The sequence below is a fragment of the Trichosurus vulpecula genome, chromosome 6 (assembly GCF_011100635.1).
Source record: "Trichosurus vulpecula isolate mTriVul1 chromosome 6, mTriVul1.pri, whole genome shotgun sequence".
Taxonomy (NCBI): Eukaryota; Metazoa; Chordata; class Mammalia; order Diprotodontia; family Phalangeridae; genus Trichosurus; species Trichosurus vulpecula.
In genome coordinates, this window is record NC_050578.1 from 255058292 (window position 1) to 255081853 (window position 23562).

General features: G+C 44.1%; 1 protein-coding gene across 1 annotated transcript in view; it reads left to right on the forward strand.

The window, feature by feature from the left end:
* The window catches only part of HSD17B12 (hydroxysteroid 17-beta dehydrogenase 12), a 148549-nt gene that overhangs the window by 100482 nt on the left and 24505 nt on the right, over positions 1-23562 (forward strand). Inside the window, exon 7 of the mRNA XM_036764894.1 lies at positions 8724-8758. Coding sequence (XP_036620789.1) covers positions 8724-8758 — 35 coding nt within the window. The remainder of the gene's footprint in view (positions 1-8723; positions 8759-23562) is intronic.

The following is a 23562-nucleotide window of genomic DNA, read 5'->3' on the forward strand; positions in this document are numbered from 1 at the left end:
CCTTATACTGTGTGCAGCAGCTCCTGCAAAGGCTGCTTTTGAGAAACTAATTCTGTGCTCCCATCTTGTCCTTAGCGGCCTTACAGAGTTTATGTTCCAGGTCTCGTACAGATGAAATACGTGTTTATGGAGGGTGCTCTCAGTTTGGCCAAAGGCATGGAATGTGCCATCAGAGCACCAGCAGAGGGAGCCCTTTGGTAATCCACCATGGGAGACTTGGGCTGGTCAGGGAGGAAGGGCCTTCTGCCCAGCAGTTGGCTCCTGGATGATTCAGAGAAGTGCAAATCAAGCCCCATCCCTTTTATGGCTTTAAGGTGATTCCAATAGGAAACAAGTAAATTGCAATATCATATTACTTTTTCTAAAGAGATATTTTTTTGCATGTGGTACTGACTCAGTATCACGCTTCCTTTTTAATTCATTTTGAAATCAGCCATTGATCCTCTGATCCACCAGGATGTGCATTTTGGAATCATTCAACTGCTATAGGCATAACTAGGTAAATGATGGGTGGTCCACATCCTTGTGAGGAAGGGTTCGTGTGGGAGCAAAACTATGGTAGAGCCTCATTGGAAAAATTAGGGGATTGTCTACAAATCTGACAGATGCTGACGCTTTGGGGAAAGCACGCTACTTGTGTACAATTTAAACGATGACATCTTGAAAGGTCTTTGTATATGAGATGGCTAAGTTTTAGGAAAAAATCAGTTGTGATGCACTATGTTACCTCTTCAGAATAATGTCTTTTTTGGTAATGCCATATATGGATTATTTTTGTATCCATTTGGAGTTTTCAAATGAAAGATTTGGGGCTCAAAAATGATATTGTATGGGGAGTGATCTCTAATGGGTACACACTCGCACACATGTCAGGTTTCAGTGTGGTGTGCTGGAGCAGATCCCTTGGCATGAAGACGCAAGGCCCCAGTCTTGTTCTGCCATGTCTTGGCTCCTTACTGCAGGGCCACTGTGGGTAGGTCCCTTTAACCTGCTCAGCCTCAGCTTCCTTGTCTATAAAATGAAGATCACTGCACTTGCTTATCAGGGTTGTTTCAGAAAGTTCTTTCTAAACCCTAGAAGGAGTACGTACGTGTGATTTGTTATGAATAAACTATAAATGGGAGCATTGCAAATGAGTGATAAAGATCGTGATCCTGGAGGACAGAGAATGGAGTGTGGCTTTCTCCTTTCTGCAGAGATGGCCCTGGGAACATGAGGGTGCACGCACTATTCTGGTACCTTCGCTGCTCTGGTTGTGTTTGCTAAAGTCCAAGGCGGAGTCAGTGTGGGGGCATGGAAAGGTAGGGGATGGTGAAAACTGTGCCCAGAAACACCCGTGTTGTAAAAAGAAAAGCTATCCAAAAACACATTTTAAACAAATAATTGGTGTGTTGTTTTTCTCCTTTAAAAAGTGGATTTCTTTTCTATGTATAATAAACTGGGATTTCACTGTAGGAGGTCTATGACAATCCTACTAGGCTCCTAAGGAAATACAAACTGAGACATGAAAAATGTTCTCTTTTACAGAGTGTAGGGGGAATGACATGAGGCGGGGTCTTTGGAGGAGAACCGCTTGTACCAAAAAGACTTATAATAGCTACAAAGGAAACCACAAAGAAGCACTTGGCTGTTCACCTGAGGATCTCCAAGCACCTTACCAACTTGATCTAATTAAGCCTTCTACCCCCTGTGCACTAAGTATGATGTTGGCCTCACAGATGTGATTCTAAGAATTTCTAATCAAATTGTGCTCCCAGTAACACAGAGCTCAAATTATATAGTTTTCCAAAGGTAATGTGCATTGGATTACTCTGGTGTGACTTCCAGGAGAGCTGCTGCCTCATTACTGCCAAACACATATTGTTAACACCCTTATTACCTGGTTGATTTCAGATCGCTATTATAACGGAATTTTAAAAATCATTTTGTAATGAATCTACTTGCCAAGTGGTTAAAAGCATTTACTTCTAAGAAACTCTTGACTTCAAAATGGCACAACTCTCTTCTTACTTGTGTGAATTGGGGCAATGTTTTTACCAGTTGGGCATCCTGTTGGAGAGGGCGGGATAGTGCCCAGTTGCTCAGAACCTGAATGCCCAGTAAGTGAGGGGTCTGATGGGCCTCATTCAGGCTATTGGCGAAGCGCTCGGCAGAGAGATGTTAAGATGGCGCAGTAGACCCGCCCAGGTGGTCTGTTACCCCACTTTACTAACACAGACGCTCTGATTCGTACGTAAGGGGCACATACCCTGAACTGGCTGGCACGTCTGTGCTAAAGCTCTAACTTTGAGTGAAATCATTGACTGGGGGCAAAATCAGTGTATTTTTGTACTGAATATCTCCACAAATATGAGTAAAGGATTGCGACTGTTACATTTCCTCTTCTGTCTGTAATAGCGAGGAATCGCAGCATTTCTGTTAAAAGGCAGCCTCAACAGCCGTCCGACCCAGTGCGTATCTAAAACATAATTCCCTGAGAGCACACCTGAGAAGTGGTCACCCATCCTCTGTTTGAAGACTCCCAGTGTGGTGGGGAATCTGCAGCCTCCCAACATAAGGCCATTTTCCCTTATATCCTAAATTTGTCTCATTGCAACCTGTCACTTCTACTGTCCAGTTTTCCTCGTAGTTTTACTTGTAAAGATCATTTCTTAAACTCCAGTATAAGACTGACTTTACATTTATTACATTTTCTTAGATTTGGGTACTCTTTAACTTCTGATTCTGTCATTTCGTGTATTAGCCAACTTTGAGTCTTCTGCAGATTGGACAAAGATGCCTGCCACTGATGCCTTTATCGAAAAAAAAAATATTCCACTACATAGGGCCAACCAGATGCCTAGGACACTGCACTGACCCCCTTCAAACTTGTCGTAGAAGCATGTCAGGTGGTCCAGAAGCATTTCTGAAGTGCCTACAAAAGCCAGACAATGTGCTAAGTGCAGGGAATACAAAGAGAGGCAGGAGACAATCCCTGCTCTCCAGGAGCTCACTATCTAATGTGGGAAGCAATGTGCAAAAAACTGGGCACAAACACATTCTATGTGGGATGCATTGGAGCTCACCAGTGGAGGAAGGATACTAAACTAAGGAGGATGGAGGTTTCCTGTAGATGGTGGGATTGGAGCTGGGACTTGAAGGAAGCCAGAGTGTCCCGCAGGCAGAGAGGAAGAGGGAGAGAATTGCAGGCATGAGGGACAGCCAAGGAGAAAAAATAGTCAAGATATGGATTGTCTTTAGTGAGGAGTAGCTACTGGGCCATTCTCACCAGATTTCAGAGTCTTTGGAGGTGAGTAAGGCATAAGAAGACTGGAAAAGTAGGAGAGGGCCAGATTAGGAAGGGCTCCGATCACCAAAGAGAGGGCTTTGTGTTTGATCCTGGGGGAGGGAGGCACTGGAGTTTAACGGCTTCTTTAAGTATGGCCATTCACCTAGTTCCAAATCCATCTAATTACACTTATCATCTAGCCCACATTGTTCCATTTTTTCCACAAAAAAGTAGCGTGAGATACTTTACTAAATGCCTTTATTTTTTAAATTCAATTTTATTTTGTGTTCAGATTTTCGTTCTTTCACCTCTCCCTTCTTTCCCATTGAGAAAGCAAGAAAAATAAAATCCGTTACCAACATACAGAGTCAAGCAGAGCAAATTCCTGTATTGACCACATTTTAAAAAAATATACCTCAATCTACACTCTTGAGGCCATTACCTCTCTGTCTGAAAGTGGGGAAGGAGAAAGTGAGGCTGGTGGCTTCGCACAAGCCCTCCTTCACTTAAATGCAATTCACTTGCAAGTCATGGCATCACCTTGTGATGTCATGGTCCTCTTCAAGAACAAAGAACAAACAGCAATGACAAAGACATCTGGGGGTGGGCTAGCATAGTCCTCTGGGACTGTACTTAGTCATTGTGTTGACCAGTGTTCTGAAGTTTTTCGTTTTTATAATTCCCCAATTGATGGGCACTCCCAGTCTCCAAAATTCTGTACCACAAAAAAAGATTTTATACCTATAAGCCCTTTTCCTCTTTCCTTGATCCTTTTGGGTTATGGACCCAGCAGCAGTATCGCTAAGTCAAGCTACGTAGTGTAATAGCTTTGGGGACATAGTTCTAAATTGCTTTTCAGAATGGCTGGAGCTGGTCGCAGTTCCAGCCCCAGGACATTAATGCACCAGTTTTTCAGCAGCCTCTCTGGCGTTTATCAGCTGCTTTTATAAGATCTAGGTAAACTGTTCCCGTAGTGTTCCCCTGATCTACCAGTTTGGTCAGAGAAGGAAATAAGCTTGGTCTGGTCCGACTGTTCTTGATGATGCCATGCTGGCATTTTGTGGTCATCTCGTCTTTTTTACACTGTTCCTTACCCATCTCTTCAGTAATATGTTTTAGAATTTTACGAGGCATCAAAGTCAAGCTTCCTAGCTTGTAGTTTGCAGGTTCCTTTCTTTTTGCTTTTTTGAGAATTATGATAACATTTGCCTTTCTCCAGTCCTGCAGCGCCTCCCCCATTCTTCACGATCTTTCAGATGTCACTGAAAGTGGTTCAGCATTCTCATTTGCCATTTTTTTTTTCGTTACCCAAGGAGATAAGTTATCTGAGCCAGCTAACTCCATTTCACCAAGGAGGACTAAGCATTCTCTTACCATTTCCTTATTTATCATGTGTCTCTACTTCCTTTTATCCATTCTCTTTGGCAAAGAGGTTAGAAACAGAACTCTTCAACCAGACTGTGCGTAGCATTGGCAGCAGACAGAGCCTGTGTCTGACAGAGGCCTCATGTGATTGCTTCTTGGTCATATACCCAAAAGAATTCTAAATTGGATTGAATCAGACTTTCCTTGGATCTGGCTTATTTATCACCATTGCAGTCAGGTCAATAATATGCCTCTTGTTAAGCAATCAGTAAACATTTATTAAGCATATACTATATGCACTGTTTCGGTAGGAATACAGATGCAGGAATGAGGCTGTTGGGTTGGACATTCCTGCCTTTAAGGAACTTCTATTCTAATGGGAGGGAGGGCGGCAGGCAGTGTATAACTAACTCAGGGCGGTGGCCAGGGAAGAGAGTTTTGATCTTGGCAGTCACAGAGATTGTAAGTGACTCTCTAGGGCAGTCGATAGTCATGCTTGATACCATGGAGGATTTGGGGCCAGTTATAGGTTAGGCTGAATGTCATATTAGCCATGATGCAGCCTGATCCCTGTTATAAATAAGATGTTTATGATAACTTAATTAAAATGACTTACACTGCAGCTTTATGGTAAAGAGACTATGATGTAATGTGGCCCTAGTGAATCCATTATATTGATGTTGAATGTGCAGGGAAAAAGATTTTTTAAAAATAGAAATTAACCATGATAGAAATGAGAATTAGGACTTTTGAACTGCCTAAGACCATAGTAATAGCCATCTCTTTCATCATTCACATACAGTCGTATCTCATACAATGTTGTCTTGACTGGTTGTATTTTGCAGTAATGTTGTTAATGCAGCCTAATGTTGCAAACCCCGGCTAGAATGCCTTTTGGTTCTTAACCCACTAATAGTACTGGAGCTTTGTCTGGGCAGAACTCTTTTGTGTCTTTCTGAAGGGCTGGAGAACTCACTTTGTCTCCTCACAGCAGCACTGTGAGAAAAATGGCAGAGATATTAATATTCCTTTCTACAGATGAGACAAGTGAAGCTGGCAGAGATGTGGCGAGTGACATACCAGTAATCAGAGGTCATAGATTTGGAGCTAAGAGACCTCTGAGGTCCCCCTCTCAAACTCCCGCTTTACGGAGGTGGGAATTTGGACCCCAAAGAGCCTTAAGTGAGTGGCCTGAGGTTCCATTGCTCACCAGTGGCTGAGTGAGGCTTGGAAGTCATGTCCTCTTCCCCATAGTTGAGTATCCTGTCCCCTGCCATGTGCTGTCCTCCCACCCAGATAGGGACAGAGCCAGCTCCCAAACCTGGTTCTCACAGCCTGAATCTCATCCTTGATTTCTCTCGCTGTCTCGCCCATCCATAGCCAATCTTTGGCCAAATCTTGTTGATTTTTTTCCTTAAAACATCTCTTCCTATATATACCTCTCTCTCTCTTCTGACGCTGTCCACCAGGCCCTGATGCAGGCCCTCATTGGCTAGACTATGGCTGCTGGTTGGTTTCCTTGCCCAAAATCTCTTCTCACTCCCACTTATTTTCCATCTAGCTGTCAAATCAATCTTCCTAAAGTACAGGTTTGACCATGTCAACCCCCTATTTAATAAACTCCAATGATTCCTTCTCACCCCTACAATCAAATATAAAATCTTCTTATGACATTCAAAGCCCTTCATAACCTACTGCCTGTCCCCCATTCCCCCGGCTTCTTACACCTCACACCCTCATGCTCCCCACCCCCCATCTATTGTCACTGGCCTCCTCGCTGTTTCTTGTACCTGACACTCTGCCATCTCCTGACTGAGCATTTTTACTGGCTGTCCCCCATCCCTGGAATGCTCCTCCTCCTCTTTACCTACTAGGTCTTTCAAGTGCCAACTAAAATTCCACCTGCTTTCTACAGGCAGCCTTTCCCAGTCTTCTTTGTGATGCTGGTGCCTTCCCTCTGAGAATTGTCCCAAATTCAGCTTGTTTGTACAGAGTTGTTTTCATGTTGGCCCCCCATTAGACTGTGAGTTCCTCGAACGGGGACAGCCTTTGCTGCATAGTGTCTGGCACGTAGTGGGCACTTAATCAATGCTTCTTGACTTGACTTCTGACTTCCAGAGTCTTTCTCTTTCCACCACAGCATAGAGCCTCTTGAGTAAAGACAAGCTACGTAAAAAGTAGAAGTGAGTTTCATAAGAATACGTAGCTATATGCGTAACCTTTCCTAGGGATTTTGCTGTTTCAATTATTTTTAGCATTAGACTATCAAGGAAAAGTAAATTTAGGATTGGAATCTGAGTGTGAAGGCAATGAACGATAAGGAAGAAAAATCTGTTTTTCATGATGGCTCTTTGCCAACAAATTAACCATTGGTGAGCTTTAGCTTCAGTCTTTGAAAGGTTCGAGAAGAGAAGCTCTTAAGCGCAAACCAGCTCTCTGGCGCCCAGGGGCTTTCTTTGCTCATCAGTGGTGGGCCATTAGCAGACCATAGCTATTATCATTGGGTTTCTATTAGCATTTGGTCTTTGATCAAATTTCTTCTTGATAATGTTTGTCTGGGGTCCACAAACTTGGATTTTTTCATACTTTGATAACTATTTCAATCCTTTCTAATCTCATGCATTTTATTGTATACATTTAAAAATATTGTTCTGAGCAGGGATCTGTGGGTTTCTCCAGAGGGGTCCTGGATACCACGATATAGTACATAATAACAAAACACTATAATCTCTTCTGTGAATTGTTAGTCAAATATAAAAAAAAATTAAATTACTATTAAAAATCATCCCCTTTGAGCCTTAAGAGATAGTTTGGTGAGTTTCTGTAGTAAAGACAATTCCAGTAGTGACGGGCAATGTGGAGTAGTGGCTGAATTGAATAAATTTTCATTGCAATAGTAGTGGATGAGAACCTGACTTAGAGCCAGGAAAACTTGGACTCAGGTCCCGCCTCCACTAAGTGACCCTAGGCAAGGCGTTTAACCTCTCAGTGCTCTCACTGTTTCTCTAAGGCTTTAAATTGCCAAGAAGGGGCTGACTCCTCACCAAAGAGTTCCCTGTCCCACATCAAACCACAAGTCAGTCTCCTGTCCTTCCTGGTGGCTCTTTCTACAGGTGAGCCACTCCACAGTGAGCTCGGCCTTTCCTCAGGAAGACAATTTAATTTTTAAAATACTTATTTTGAGGGCCTGACATGGGCAGAGCGCCAAGGATGAGAAATAACATGAACCCTGATGGTGAGGAACTCATGGGAGGTATCTTCTTCCCCCCCGCCCCCCAAAATAGACACCATCGTTGGTCTATGCGCTCACAGACTTCCCAGTTTCCTTAGAGCATGCACTGACAGCATGACCTCCCTGTTGTGAGGAGGCTAATGGGGGAGGGCGGACTCAGTTAAATGGAGTCAAACCCCTCTCTCATGGTGGTGGATATTATGGATAGGTGTGCTGAGCACCAGCCCCTCCGGGCCCGCTCGGCTCAAGGTGTGCCTGTGGAATCTTGGTGCTAATAAAGTAGCTGTCATGGATTTATAACCACTTCATTGTCCTTTTGCTTCATATGTCCAGAGTTTTCTTTCTTTCTGCCCAGAACAATAATAAATTAATCTTAAGATACTTTAAGATGATCTTAAGATATTGTTCTTGTGTTGCTTTTTTATATAGTTTTATGAAAGTGCCCAGTCTCCTAAAATACAGGTATTTGAAAGTCTCTGGAGATGAGGAAGTTTCAGCAACACCAGCAGGCAGCATGTCTGCCTGTGGTAGCATGTGCCCTTTTATAAAAAGAACGTTCAGTAAGTGTCCTTTTCATCAGAAATGCCAGCCCATTTCAGAATCCTTAGACCTACATTAGATTTAAGGCGAGGCTAATTTTATCCTGGCTCACTGACAGAATTCCCAATGATGTCTCCAGTAATTTCATCACTCTTGACATAGCCAAATGCTATACAGTACATAAAAATAAATGGCTGTGGCGAGAGGCTTTTTGATTCCCTTCATTGTTCGGGGGGTGGGCGGCTGTTCTCCCCTCTTTGTCCTTCGCTTGCATCCTCAGTCATCACAGATGCTTTGTTTTTCCTCTTTTTTTTGCAGATGACACAGTTGGTACTGCCCGGCATGCTGGAAAGGTGAGTCATGAGCTCACACACAAATGCTCTATCGACAGAGTTCAGTATTATTTATAGGGGAGAATCCTTTCTTTGAAAAATTCATTATGGTGACTAATCAAGCTCGCCTCCATTTTAACTGATGGAGTGATGCTGAGGTGAGTCACGGCCATGGTGTGTGAGTCATCAGCTGGTGGAAGCCTTTTTCACTTTATCCCCTTTTTGTTCCCCCTCTCCATGGCTGTGGTGGCTTCTGTAGACCCGAATTAAAGAGCCCATCTGAGTCATCCCCACTAACTCAATAACCTGCTCTTCTGAGGGGGTGGTGAGGGTTCCTGGGATGTTCCTGGGAAGAGCCTTTTTAAAGCTGTGCACTCCTCTCCATTTGTAACCCAAATTACTAGGGTTTGGTTAGCCAAGACACAGTCTTCTGTTTTGGAATTCTGGTGAGGAGAATGGGTGTATGTTATACACAGGCATAATGTGGAATAATTCTAGCAATTGGAGCCAACCCAGTAAGGAAAAGAAACTGAAAAACATGTACTGGTCCCGTCTTGGCCCTAATTGGTGTTGGATTCCACTCTAATGGAATGGGCTTTACTCTTCTTGGGAATTATATTATGCAGTCTTAATGTTTCACTAATGTATCATGCACTGTAAGAACAGCGTTATGGTACCTCAGGAGAACCTCGTGAGAACACCTGCATCCTAGGTCATTACAGGGTACACCTTGCATAGTTGATGAGGCTGATAATCTGAGGTGACTTAGTAATTCATTGATCTTAGGATATGTTGGCCATCATCACTCTGTACATGGGATGAGACCTAGCTTCTCCCTCAGAGGAAACAACTCAGTATCGTGGGCTTTGGAATCAGAAGAAGACAAGGAATTCACTTCTAAGTCTTTCTCTTTTGTCAGGGAAAGACAGCCCCTGTCATTGAGGCCGTGTGATGATTAGGAAGACAAAGTCTAGATGATGACTCAGAATGTTAGATGAAGAAGGCAAGCTTCATCAGAGAGTAGAAGCAGCCTTAATGTACAGCTAGAGATTTTTGTTTCAGTCTGGACGAGACAGAGAGACAGGTCAAAGGCAAAGGTCAGTCTCTCAGGTGCCCAAAGTCAAGAAGAACCACATGGTGTTAATGAGGTCAGTCAGCACAGGATGGCTTGCAACCCAGAGGAAGAATCTTTGAGGCCACATGGGTAAGGGCCTTCCTTACCCAAGAGGCCTGTGGAGAGGCTGTTTCCCCAAAGACCTTGATTAGACGAGATCCCATGAACCAGTTTTTTAACTATTTTAACAATTGTATTTCAATATAGTTGTTTTCCTTGGTAAGCCTATATACTTTATTTCTTTAAGTACATTCAGAGAAGGGGTCCCTTGGCTTCAGTAGATGGCTGAAGGGGCCCATGGCACAAATAGGTTGAGAACTCCTCATCTAGGTGATTGATTGTAGCTTCACATTCTTTGATCACAGTGTGATCTATGGCCTAAAAGCCTTGCCACCCCATTCTATCTCATTAGAAATTTGAGTTTGTCTGTTTAATGTGTGTGGAGTAAACATAATACCTAACTTGAACAATACTGAGTCACTGGAAACCTTATTTGTTTTCATAGAAGATGCAGTGGTCCTAAGAGAGAAAGGGCTCCCTTGTCTCTAGCTTCACCATCTCTCAGCATCATCTGGGATTACCCATTCAACCTCAACTCTACTTTAGGCTTTGGCAGCAGACACACTGGACGACCATTTCCTCCCAGGGATATGGGTGTGGAAACACCTACTTAACACACCACAGGCAGATCGGAGGTTTTGAAGAGTAATTTTATTAAGAAACCTAGGTTAAGTAACAGAGAAAGCCACAAAAATTGTGTGAGCTGGGTGGACTTAGAAGCAAGGATGAGCTTTCCTGAGTACAGCTTCCTAAATTGGTCCAAATGTTGTTGGAGGTTGTTCCCAGCAGCATCTCAGGAGCTTATGGGTTGGTTTTCTCTTTGACTCCATCTAGCACAGAGCCACTATACGCTCCTGAGCTGAGAAGAAAGGAGAACGAAAAGGAGGGAGGGTATTTGTGGGAGAGCCTGACAACTGTGGGTAGGCCGGGCCAGGCCAGATCAGATTTGCTGCAGTGCTAAGGACGAGTGAGGAACGTAGAGTGGACAGTAAATGCAATGCATTGGATTAAGAGGAAAATGTGACCACACATTTTTCCTTCCACCATCACTTGCTAGGGCAGAAGCCATTTCTAAAGCATCCCTTGGAGCTTTTGCTTACATATCCTAACTAAGCCCATTCCAGCTTGCCCTGTGCCCTGCCTGTCAGTGGCATCCTTGATTTTGCTGAAGCTCCTGGAGTGGATGACACCACCGAGTCAGAGGTGGGGTCCCTTAGAAATTGTCTCTGTTCTCTTGCTGTCTTTGCTCAGTTCTGGATATGAGATAACAGAATGTCCGGTCCTCCAGAACAATAGCCTTGAGACATTTGATCACTCAGCCAAAATCTCTGCAATCGGAGGGTGGTGTTACTGCTGCAGAAGTAGAGAGTGCACAATTACATGATAGAGGAAGCTCGAGCTTCCCACCTCCCTGGGATTGTAAACATTGTGGACAGCTGGAGCCAGGAGGTGGTTGCCATAGCAACTTGGGAAAAGCTAAAAATAGCCTGTTTTGTCCTCTGTTGCTTACAGTGGTGTTATGATGTGTTGTGGGGTGGGGGGCAGGTAATTCTTTCTCATCTGCTCAGTGTTTGCAGACTTTCATCGACAAAGCACAATTTGTGCAGAGTAAGGATTCGGATGCAGAGCTCTCCTTATGCGGCTGACCCCAGAGTTCTCGGGTTCTCCTTGAGATTTGGTGCCTGCATTTCTGATATGCGTCTCAGCCCTCGACAGGGGGTGTTGGAGGAACCTGTCGAAATCGATTTCCATCTCCTGCTTCCACTCAATAACGTAATGCTTCCTGAAAGCACACATATGTGCTCCCTGCTCCAGGACTGAGACAGGCAGCACCGTGACACAGGCCTTCTAGCACCTGCTCTGCTTCCTGTCATCGGCTTCTGTTCAGTCCCCACATCGTGCTGTTCGATGACTGTTACTCCCCCACTCGGAAACCTTTGGTGGCTCCCTATTGCTAATACAATAAACCACGGAGCCTGCAGTAGTCACCTTATGGCCTACAGTTAAGACTGCACCCTCTGGCTCCTGCCTGCATTTCCAATCTTTTGATACAATACCTCTCTTTCACCCACCATCTGTTGCAAACAAGTTGGCCATGCTTGGCCTCCAGTTCAGCTCACGTGTTGTTATTTCAGAGAACCTCATTTCCCCAGCTCCAGGGATTCTCTCCCTCCTGATATTTTCCTAGGGCACTTTGGGTGTCTCATTGCAACTCTCACCTTTGACTTTCTGTAATGCTTATCTCTGGGCATGATGCATCTCCCTCACCCCTGCCCACACCCATGGTGGGCTGTGAGCTGTTTCAGGGCTGGAACTGGTGGTCTTCATGTCCCTAGCTCAGTAGACATTAGTAGGCTTGTTTGTACATACTGTACTTAATGCGAGTTCTCTCTTCTACGGTACAGACCATGACTCATCCTTGCCCTTCTTACCGATATCCTATAATAAATCCTGCACAAAGGGTTTGCCCAATGGCTTAGGGGCCTTTTTCTCTCTCTTTTGATAGTATATGGGTGAGCATGAGCGCAGCTTGCAGTGTGTCTAGCCATCTGTTATTTCTCCTCACTACAGGATCCACACACCTCCTTTTCTGGTTGTTCCTCTGCGATGCCTTTTGCAGATACTTTTCCCTGGGTAGCATACACTAGAAGCCCATTTACACATCATATATCTTTCTGTTGCCCTTTGAACAGGCAGCAGTTTTGATTCCTCAAAGATCGTAACAATTTGTGATTTGTAGCCATACAACATCACCAGAAAAATACTGCTCTTGAAAAGATGGGAGAGTTTCAGGAAAAAGCATGGGGATCGTTGAAAGTGCTGCCCAACTTCCCAAATACAATTGAAACTTCCCTCCTACTCAATTCTGGGCTCATTTCTGTCATGGATATCCAAGTACTGATGGACTACCTCTATGGGCTATCCTTCCAACAACATCTCATGGTTTGAATAATAGTCACTCTTTATCCGCATGGTTTTCTGTGTGGATAGACTGTACTTGAGTGACGATGAATCTCATTTGGAGGCTTGGCAGTGTTCCAAGGATTGATGCAGTCAGCACAGTGTCACTCACAAGCACCAGAAGCATCTGGCTCATTTCATAGTCTATAGGCTATCCCTCTTCCATTTGGCATCCTTGTTGGACATCTTCCCAAGCAGTGGTCAATGCTCTTGTGAAGCACACGCCTCCCACTTTGAGCCGTCTTGATGTCATTAGTCCAAGGACTGGCTGTTATCTCAGTTGCTGGGTCAAAGAATCATTTATGAACCCAACATGGACTAGATGACCCCTGAGGTAGGTCCTTAGAGCTTGAAATCGATGATGCCACTTGTGTGGGGGATGGTTTGTTGCAGGAGTGTTTCTAAGGCTGTATTTTGCTATACTGAAGCTAGCCAACCAGCACTGGGGGATCTTTTATTCTTGGATCTCATGTTCTTCAAGCCCTTCTGGGACAAAAGAGATCGTCTAACTCTAGAGCATTATTTTAAAAATCCTTTTGGCTCCTTTCTCAATTTGCAGCAAAGATACCATTTCTGTAAATTCTCAAAGATGTTGTTGAGATGAGACACTTAGCTTCTGGGTCAATTGTTAATTAATAACCTCAAAGTTCCTTTGTGTTTTTTTGTAATAATAACATCCATCATTTTGTTCCCCCAGTTGTTAGGTGCCTTCCTGTCTTTCAGAGACGTTGAGGCTTCGTTTCTTAATCCCCTGAAAAGTGTCACAAGATCTTTGAAGGCAGATTGGCTTTCGCTTTTGGCTTTGTAGCCCAGTGCTTAGCGCAGTGCTTGTGTAAAATAGACAATTTAATATTATAGTAAATGCTTGCTAGTTGAAGTGAATTTTTTGGCCTACATGGGCCTTTTGGATGTCGAGTTAGTTGTTTTGGGCCACCTTCCTGTTTTTATTTTCTTTAGTGCTTTTTCTACTGTGTAACGGGGAACATTAAGGGACTATGATATTACCGTCTGAATGTGATGGTTCCAGTGTCACTGATGGAGAAAACAGTTAGGAAAAGAGGTCTGGTCTCTGCCCTCAAGGAGCTTCTGTTTTAGTAGGGGGTGATGAGACATGCCCATAGATTACTGTCACACAAGTTAGAAAATGGTGAATTATGCACAGGAGAGGCAAATAGGCTAGCCTGCGAGATTCAGGGAGGAAGAGCAGAAGTAGGAACATTGGGTAGAAGTAGCAGAGGATATCTTTCAGCTTGATAGAGGGAAGACAGTCTGGCAATGAGAGCTATACAGAAGTAGAATGTGCTTTCTTAAGTGATAAATATTCCTTTTCCTGCCTTTTCCCCGACTAGAGATTGCCCCCAGCAGAGGCTGGATAGCCACTTGTTGAGGATGTGGAAGGGTACATTTTTGTTCTTGTGTGGGCTGGATGGCATTGACTCTGAGATGCTTCCTAATGCAGACTTTTCTGTGATATTGTGACTCAGAGAAGACTTTATAGGAGAAGCATCCCCTGAACTGTGCTTTGAGGGAAGAAGGAGGAATTTAGTTGGCAGAGGTGGGAGGAAGTCTGTTCTGGGCAGGGGTGGGGAGGATGTTGGAGAGGGAAAGTGGATTGCAAAGATACGGAGGCTAGAGGAGGTGTCACGGGATTAAGGAACAGGAAGCAGTCCAGTTTGGAAAAGTGTTGGAAAGTAAACCAAGACTGTAAAGCGCCTTGAATTCCAGGATAAGAAGAATGTTGTTTAGTGGGCAATGGGGAGCCATTGACAGTTTTTGAGCAGGGGAGTGATGTGGTCAGAGCAGCATATAGAAAGATGACTTTGGTAGTATTCGAACGATGAGGCTAAGACTGGAAGGGGAACCAGGTGTTCTTCCAGATGGTATTTATTTACCTCCACTTGTCTTCTTCCCACTAGAGTGTGGCTTAGTGATGAGGCTCCTCAAGAGCCAACAGGGACTATTTCATTTTTGTCTGTCCAGTACCTGTCCATTTTTTTGCCCATAGGTGCTTAACAGTTATTGAGCTGAACTGAAGAGAATTGAATTGGAGATCTGTTATAATGGTAGCAATAACAGTACCCCGTGCCTTTGTAGACCACTTTTTAGTTGGCAGAAGGCTTTCCGGCATTTTATTGGATCTTGCTACAGTACCTATGAGATGCATACGGTTCAGATGTTATCTCCATGCTGCGGCATTTAAAAAGTTTGAGAAACATAATTCTGGGGAATTAGTCACTTTATTGATAATACTAGCAATTACCAGCAACATGGGTCAGTGACACTCTTGGATGCCAAAGGTGAATCCTGGCTGTGGGCTCTTCTAAAGAGGGGCTGGAGGGTATGTTGACTGATATATTGATTATGTCATTTAATTCTAAATTGTCCGGCCTTGGGCAGTCTAATCAAAGAATTTATCCCCACCCAAATCTGTGTAGAGCCCAGTAGACTTCTCTACCTGGGTGGAGTCTGAACTAGATGGAGGAGAAAGTTAGTTCAGTCTCATTATCAGCAATGTCCTTCAGAGACTGAACAACCCACAGGCTTCTGAAAAAATCCTGGTCTTGATTCAGTAATTGATTATTAATATGAGAGAGAAATAATCATTTTTCTCATGACTCATGACCACAACCGAGGTTCCAGCGAGATTATGACTTAGGATGATGAATTTTAGATAGCTTTGACAGAAAATAGGGATTTTAAGCAGTAGAGGTAAGAAGGGAGCAGTGTGCCAGCTTGAGGGACCATTTGTGCAAAGCAGTGAATGTGTGAGAAAAGGCAGGAAGGTCAGCGTGGCTGGAGCCCATGGGGTGGAAGAAGAGAGAGGGAGCAGTTCAGCTTGTTTTCGTGGCTTGCAACCTCAGGATGAGTCAGCGGCGTGACACAGCAACTCAAAAAGCTGCTCTTGTTGTGCATTCGTTTTAGTTGTGTCTGACTCTCGGTGGCCTCATTTGGGATTACCTTGGCAAAGATACCTGGGTCATTTACAGATGAGGAAACTGAGGCAAACAAGGTTAAGTGATTTGTCTGGGGTCACACAGCTAGTAAGGGTTTGAAGCCAGATTTGTACTCAGGTCTTCCTTGCTCCAGGCCTGGCACTCTAACCTGGTGCTCTGTGCCACCTAGCTGCCTCAAAAAGCTGATGGGATTTTAAGTTTCCATCAGAGAGGCAAGACTGGAAAGTGTTTTCCAAGATTCATCCCTACAGAAACTATTACAAATCTCTTCCCTTCTTAAACTCCCTATACCTCCTCCTTCTTCCTCCCCTCTCTGATGAGGATCTTACCTCTTATTTACTGAAAAAGTTAAGGCCATTCATGTGAGCTCCCATTCTCTTTATTTCAAGATCCCTTCATATCATCTCCCACTGTCCCCTGCTTTCCCCTCTTTGCTTAGGAGAACCCCTCTGTAAATATGCTTCAACCCCTACCGTCTTCATCAGCAGAATACAGGCTCCATTGTATTCCCCTCTCAAATCTTTAACCTTTTCTTATCAACTGGTTCCTTCCCTACTACCTTCAAATATGCCTCGTCTTCCCCATCTTAAAAAACCTTCACTAGATATTTGTACTTTATTCAACTAATGTTTAAATGAACACATTTACAGCTAGTTCCATCAAACACTACATTTTAGAGAGATAAATAATCAAATACCTGATAATATTAAGTGCAATATAAAATCCAACAAGATAAACATTACATCTACAAGCTATATCTTTCCCCTTATATTTGTCCTATATCTCTTTCCCCTTTCTCAGCCAGACTCCTTAAGAGGTCTGTGCCTCCTCCCATTCACTTGCTTCTCAACCCTTTGTAATCTGCCTTACAACCTTATCATTCTACCAAAATTGCTCTGTCCAAAGTTACCAGTTATCTCTTAATTGCTGCGACCTTTTCTCAGACTTACTCCTTCTTGACCTCTGTGCCGCTTTTGACGTTGCTGACCCTCCTTTCCTCCTGGCTGCTCTTGCCTCTCTGGGTTTTCCTGACCCGACTCCTGGTTCTCCTCCTCCCCATCCTACTCCTCCTTAGTCCCCTTTTGCTGATTCACCATCCATATCTCACCCCCTAAATGTGAGTGTGTTGTCCTGGCTTCCATTCTGGCCCTCTTCTCTTTCCTTTCTCTCTTGGTACTTTCATCCATTCCCAAGGGTTCGGCTATCATCTCCAGAAACAGGATTCTCATCTCTTGATTTAGCCCCAGTCTCTCCCCTGAGCTTTAGTCCCATGTCACCGGTTGCCTCCTGGACGTTTCTAAATGAATTTCCCTGAGACATCTCAATCTCAACATGTCTAAATCTGAGCTCATTATCTTTCCCTCTACATCTTTGCTCCTTCCCAACCTTCCTATTTCTTTCAAAGGCACCACCATCCTTCCAGAGTCATAACCTACGCATTTTCCTGATTCCTTATTTGCCCCCCCCATCCAGTCAGTTGCCAAATCTTGCCATTTTGACTTCCACAAAGTCTTTCGCATATGACCCTCCTTTCTCCTCTCACAGCCATTACTTCTTACCTAGATTATTGCAGCAAACTCCTAATCAGATTCCCTTCCTCTAGTCTGCCTCCTTTTCAGTCTCACCTCCACACTGCTGCCAGAGTGATTTTCTATAAGCTCGGGCTCCTATCCAACCAACTTTACTGGCTTCCTCTTGCCTCTAGGACCAAATATAAACTCTTCTGTTTGGGTTTTAAAATCCTCCACAATCTGGCCCCCCAGCCTTTACAGCCTCATTGGACAGTCTTCCTCCTCTGCACTTTGTGATCCAACCAAACTGACCTTCTCTCTGCTACCTCTCCTGTCTCATTGTCTTTGCACTGTTCAGCCCCGATGCCTGGAATACACTCACTCCTTAGCTCTGTTTTATGGAATCCCTTTTTTCTTTAAAATGTAGCTCAGGCATCATCTTCCACTTGAAGCCTTTCCTGATCCCTTAGCTGCTAGGCCCCTCTGTGACAAATTCTTCGTGTTTAACTGCTTGGTGCGTATTTGTAATTTATTAACTTTATATTTATGCTCTTTATTCACTCGCTTGTTACTGGTTGTAACATCTTCTCTCCCCTATTAGTAAACTCCTTGTAAATAGGTGCCGTTGCATTCTTTGTGCTGATAGCCCCAGTACATAGCCTAGCCTAGTGCCTGGTACATAGTAGGTGTTTTAGTAGTTGCTGATTGCTGGTTTGATAAGAATCATTGGGTCTTTTTATTGGAGAGAACATTAAAGGTCAGGTCATCCAACCTCCATATTTTATACATGAGGAAACTGAGGGCCAGGGAGGGTCAATGACTTGTCCAGGATTACAAGGTAAGGGAGCCTCGTTGGAGAGTTGAGGTTTGAACCCAGGTCTCCTGATGCCCAAATCCAGTGCTCTTCCTACCATATCATGGCTTCCTCTTACAATGCAGATACCATATGACAGCAAAACACCTGGATGAGAGCAAAAGCCTGGCCTCCTCTCCGTGATAAATAAAGGGCCGCTGTCTCAGCTTAGTCTTGCTTTAGCATGAAGCCTTTCTTCCAAAGAAGGGAATTACCGAGTAGTAAAGCTACGGTGGGTGCCATATTTTGCCAGGAAGACTGACAGACTTTTCATGGTAGGGCAGGCTTCTAGATCAGCTACAGGCTTGGAAATTATAAAGGTGTATTTGACAGTAAAGATGTCGCTTTATCACATTGCCATTTCAGCTTTTCTATCACAGTATTATAGAGGTATCAGGATGTCACTTATGGTCCTGTGAGAGACACTGGAATTGTGGTTGTTCCCAGTTAAGCAGTCTGATCAGTAAAGACTGTTGCATAACAGAATATTAAATGGCTAATTTTTGTGTCCACATGAATGGACTAGGGGTAGGTGTGTTATGAACTGGGGAAGTGGGTGCAGTGAACACTTCTTTGCAGACTGCCACCATAAATCTCCCAAGTCTTACCTTCTCTTTCCAAGCCCCAGTGGAGATTGTTCTCCTGTGGTTCTGGGTGTGTGGTTAAGCACAGAACTTTTTTTTTCCTACCTTGTTTGATATAGCAGGATTCACGAGTCTGCCTCTGCCATGGAAGCTGCCTTGATGTCACAGATTCTGCTTAGCTGGGGCATTGGAGCTAGAAATACAAGTATGTTTGGAAAAACCCTTTTGTTTGCTCAGACATCATCTTCCACTCGAAGCCTTTCCTGATCCCTCAGGTGCTGGGCCCCTCTGTGCCAAATTCATCCTGGTGTATATTTGTAATTTGTTAATTTTATATTTATGCTCCTCATTCACTTGCTTGTTATTGATTGTAACATCTTTTCTCTCCTGTTAGTAAATACCATGTTTGCATGGTAGTCCAAAGTTGCATCCATCTGCTTACTGCATACGCTAGTAACGAGTAAAATTATGCATTCACAGGTGGCACCGGTTGAGAATTTGTGATAATTTAGGCAAGCATAGGGTTGACCTGTTAGCCTTGCAGCATGAGAACAGAGAGTTTGATAGCAAATTAATAGAAACATAGTACCTTGTGTAATGTGGCCTAAATAATAACATTTCCCCATAACCCTGCCATGACATCTCAGAACCCTTAAGAACAGCCTGTGATTAGCATTGAATAACCTCACAGCTTCACAAGGCTGAATGTCATAAGTGAGCCACACCATCTAGAGCTCAGCATGGCACAGTGTAAAGAACTCAAGGCTTGCAGCCACAACAGACCTGGGTTCAAATTTCTCCTCATATATTTAGTAGTTATTTGACTCTGAGCAAATCACGGAGTCTCTCTAAGCCTCCATTTTCTTGTTTGTAAAATGAGGCAACACGTGTAGTGCTCACCTGTTGGGTTATTGTGAGAATTCAGCAAGATACTGTCGAATGCTTAGCTTAATAAAGCGTAGTTAGATATAAAAAAGCCACATAGTATGTAGTCCATTCGTTGTTCCCTTTATACTCAAAGAAGAGATTTTTCCAAATAGTGCAGAGGAAGCAGACCACAGTAGAAAGTTCATTGGATTTTGAGCCCAAGGAACGCGATTCAAACTCCGCTTGTGCAGGTGCCAGCTGCGTGACACATCAGTTCATTTCTCTGGACCTTAGTTTTCTTATCTGTGAAATGAATAGATTGTAGGAGATGAATTCTAATGTCCTTTCCAGTGCTGAAGCCTATGTTCCTACATGTGAAAATCCTTAGAGAAGGGGATGTTGATACAACGAGGCAGTTTTTGTATCCCAAGCACTCAGTAAGTACAAAAACTGTAGTGATTGTTTAAGAAAAAATGTTCAAATGAATAGATGTCATATTGGGCAAGGGTCGGCCTACAGAAACTTCATGGCTTAGGGAAGGAAAGTTATCTTCCAAGAGAGTATGTCAATAGAAGGCCTGGCTGTTCATTTTGTCCAAGATTCCATTCTTCCTGAACCGTCTATTTGTATCTGTCAGTGTACCTGGGGCCCTGATTTATTTTTTAAAATAAGTAGCTAGCTGGTGTGCATTTATGACAAAAAAAAAAACAGATTCAGAACAAATACAATAAAAATTGGGTTCTAACTAACCTTCCGACCTTCCCTTTTGAGCATCTCTAGTTGCTGGATTTACCCTGTATGTGTGACACAGAACACTTTGAGGCCTGTTGCATAAGAAGGTTTAAAGTCCTCTGTGACATTAGAATTAGGGAGGATGTTAAGAGATTCTCCATGTGGGGAGTTTTCCTTATACTTGGTCTTTTTGTATTCTCAAATACAGTTTCTATCGACCTCACCAGACTGCCGAAGGGGTCTAGGACACAGGAGAGATTAAGAACTTCAGTTCTGGAACTGCCCTCTCATTTTCCAGAGGAGGAAACTAAAGCCTAGCCAGATGATGTGTCTGGCTGAAGTCCCACAGCAAGTCAGTGGCCAGGCTGGCAGTAGAGTGCAGGCCTCTGAGCTCTTGGCGGCAGGGCAGCCTCATGGAGCTGAGCGTGGAGACATTCTTAATTGTTCCGCCAAAGTTAGACTAGCTGTAGGCACTCATGGACCATGTGGAATTGGTTCTTTGGTGTCCAGGCATCCACAAATCAGGGAGAGTGTGGCACTGTACAATATGGATTCACTTGTTTTAAGAGCATTTGTGAGCCATCCTCCTGACCCTCCTTGTTGTGGTATGGCTGTGACCCTGGGTTCTAAAGACTTGGACAGCAGAGCGAGGCCTGTGGCAAATCCTGGCATACCTCTCTCAGCTCTGACACCGTCCAGGAAGCTTTTGTGTCCGGAGCACAAAAGCCCAGGTCAGGAACACTAAAAACAATAAAAAGGCCTGGTTGCTTTTTCATGTATTTGGGGACAAGAATTGTGCCAAAGAAGGGATAGGACTATGGTTGGAATGATAACATGGGAGACCAAGAAGGCTGAACTACTCAACTCTTACTTTGGTCCTCTTTTCTCTTCTAAGGAGAATATTCTTTGGACAAGAAAGGATAGAACAAAAGTGGTCTGTGGACAAAGAAAGTCCAAGATCAGCAAGGCTGGCTGGTCAGCATCTAGCTGCTCCCATAGAGTTCAAGTCACCAGGCTTGGACAGACATCCTAGAGTATAAAAGAACTGGCAGATGGCATTGTGGGTGAGAGCGGAAGAAGTCCTACAGGCTCGAGGAAGGGCCATTGTTATCTCCAGTTTCAAATAAAGAAAGTATAGACAAATGAACTTGACTTCCGTTCCTGGAAAAATTCATAGAATGGAATTTTAATAGGGATCATGAATCATGAAGTTGAACTGAAAGAAATTGGCTTCACCAGCTACAAGAGGGCTGGATAGCAGGGAGCTCATTTGGAAAAGATCTAGGGTGTTTAGTGGACTGCAAACTTAGTATGAGGCAACTGTGTAATATGACAGCCAAAAGCCAGTTCAGTCTGAGGCTGCATTAAACAAAATAGAGTAAACAGGACCTGATGGGTAAAAATTGTGTCAAGCTGTACCCTGGTCAGCCCACATATGGACAATTTGGGGGCAAGTTGCTTTCTGGAGACCACATTTTAGGAAGAACATTGAAAAATGGGAAAATACCCAGAGGAGGGCAGCCTAGATCGTGAATGGCCTCTAGATAATGCCATAAGGAGGATAGGTTAAAGAAACCCGGGGACGTTTAGCTCAGAGAACAGAAGACTTAGGGGATTAGAAATGCTGTCTTCAAGTCTAGGAGGGCCATCATGTGGAAGAGGGGGCCATGATTGTTCTACTTGGGCCCAGAGGGCAATGCCTGGAATTGCAGATTTAAACTTGATGTCAGGAAGAAACTTCTTGCCAATGAGTGCCATCCAAAAATGAAAGGAATTACAGGGTGGGAGGAGAGGAGGAAGAAAGGGGAAGGTGGGGAGAGGACATCTCCACTTCATGACCACCTGTTGGGGTCTTCACGTTGGAGGAGATGCCCACTAAGAGCTCTTTCCAAGTTGTAGGTCTCTGATGCTGAGCTAGAAAGGTTTAATTCGGCCCCAGTATGGACTCTGTGTTTGTTGTCTGAGCACCCACCTAAATAAGCTTAGAAAGGCTAGTCATCAGGAAGATGGGCATTGGATGAGGGGCAGCATGTCAGAAGGCATGGAGACCCTTGTAAGCAATAAGCAAAGAGGGGTGAAGCATAGGACACTGAGGCAATAGCAAGAAGACCAGTCTGGCTGGAGTGTGTTGTATGTTGGTCAGTCAGTAAGCATTGGTTATGCTCCTGCTGTGTACTGGACACTCTGCTAAGTGCTGAGAACACAAAGAAAGGCAAAAGAGGGAGATAACAGGCAAATGACTATGGATAGACAAGCTGTGGACAGCGTAAACTGGAGGTGATCAACTGAGGGCAGGTGCTAGCATTAAGGGGACTGGCCAGGGCTTCCTGTGGATGGTGGGATTTGGGCTGGGACTTAGAGAAAGCCAGGGAGGCTAGGAGGCGGAGATAAGGGGGGAGAGCATTCCAGGTGTGGGGGACAGCCAGGGAAAATGGCCAGAGTGGGGAGATAGTCTTTCTTACATGAAGAATAGAAAAGAGGCCAGGGTCACTGGATCACAGGATAAATGGATGTGAGAGTGGGGTGTGTAATGTATGAGACTACTGTAAAGGTTGGAGAAAGGGCCAGGTTATAAAGCTCTTTGACTGCCAAACAGAAGATTTTTTTATATTTGATCATAGAGGTAATAGGGAGCCATTGAAGTTTATTGAGTGAGGATGGTGACAGAGGAGACATGGTAACACCTGCATTTTAGAAAATCACTTTGGCAGCTGAGTGGAAGAAAGACTACTGGGGAGAGACTTGCGGCAGTAAGACTCATTATCAGGCCATTACCATGTACGATAGGGTTGTCCAAGGCAGGTTGGAGCCAGATGGTGGAGGACCCTCCTCTTTGCTGGTAGGCCATGATGGTTTTTGAGCAGTGGAGTGAGGGGTGTAATCTTGTATCCTGGAAACCCAACCCTCTCGTAGCCTGTAGAATGGAGTGATGTGGTTCAAGCCTGGAAAGGCAAGGAATATCTTTTAGTTTGCTGTTAGGATAAAGTCAATGAGAAGTGATGGCAGCCTGAGCTGAGGACCAAAGTAAGAGTTGAGTAGTTCAGCCTTCTTGGTCTCCCATGAGGTGACAGCAATGGGAACGATGATCAAAAGATGGCCACAAGAAATGTTGCAGAGGAAGAATGAATAAGTCTTGGTGACTTAATTGGTGTGAGGAATGAAGGGCAACGGTGACTCCAAGGTTATGAC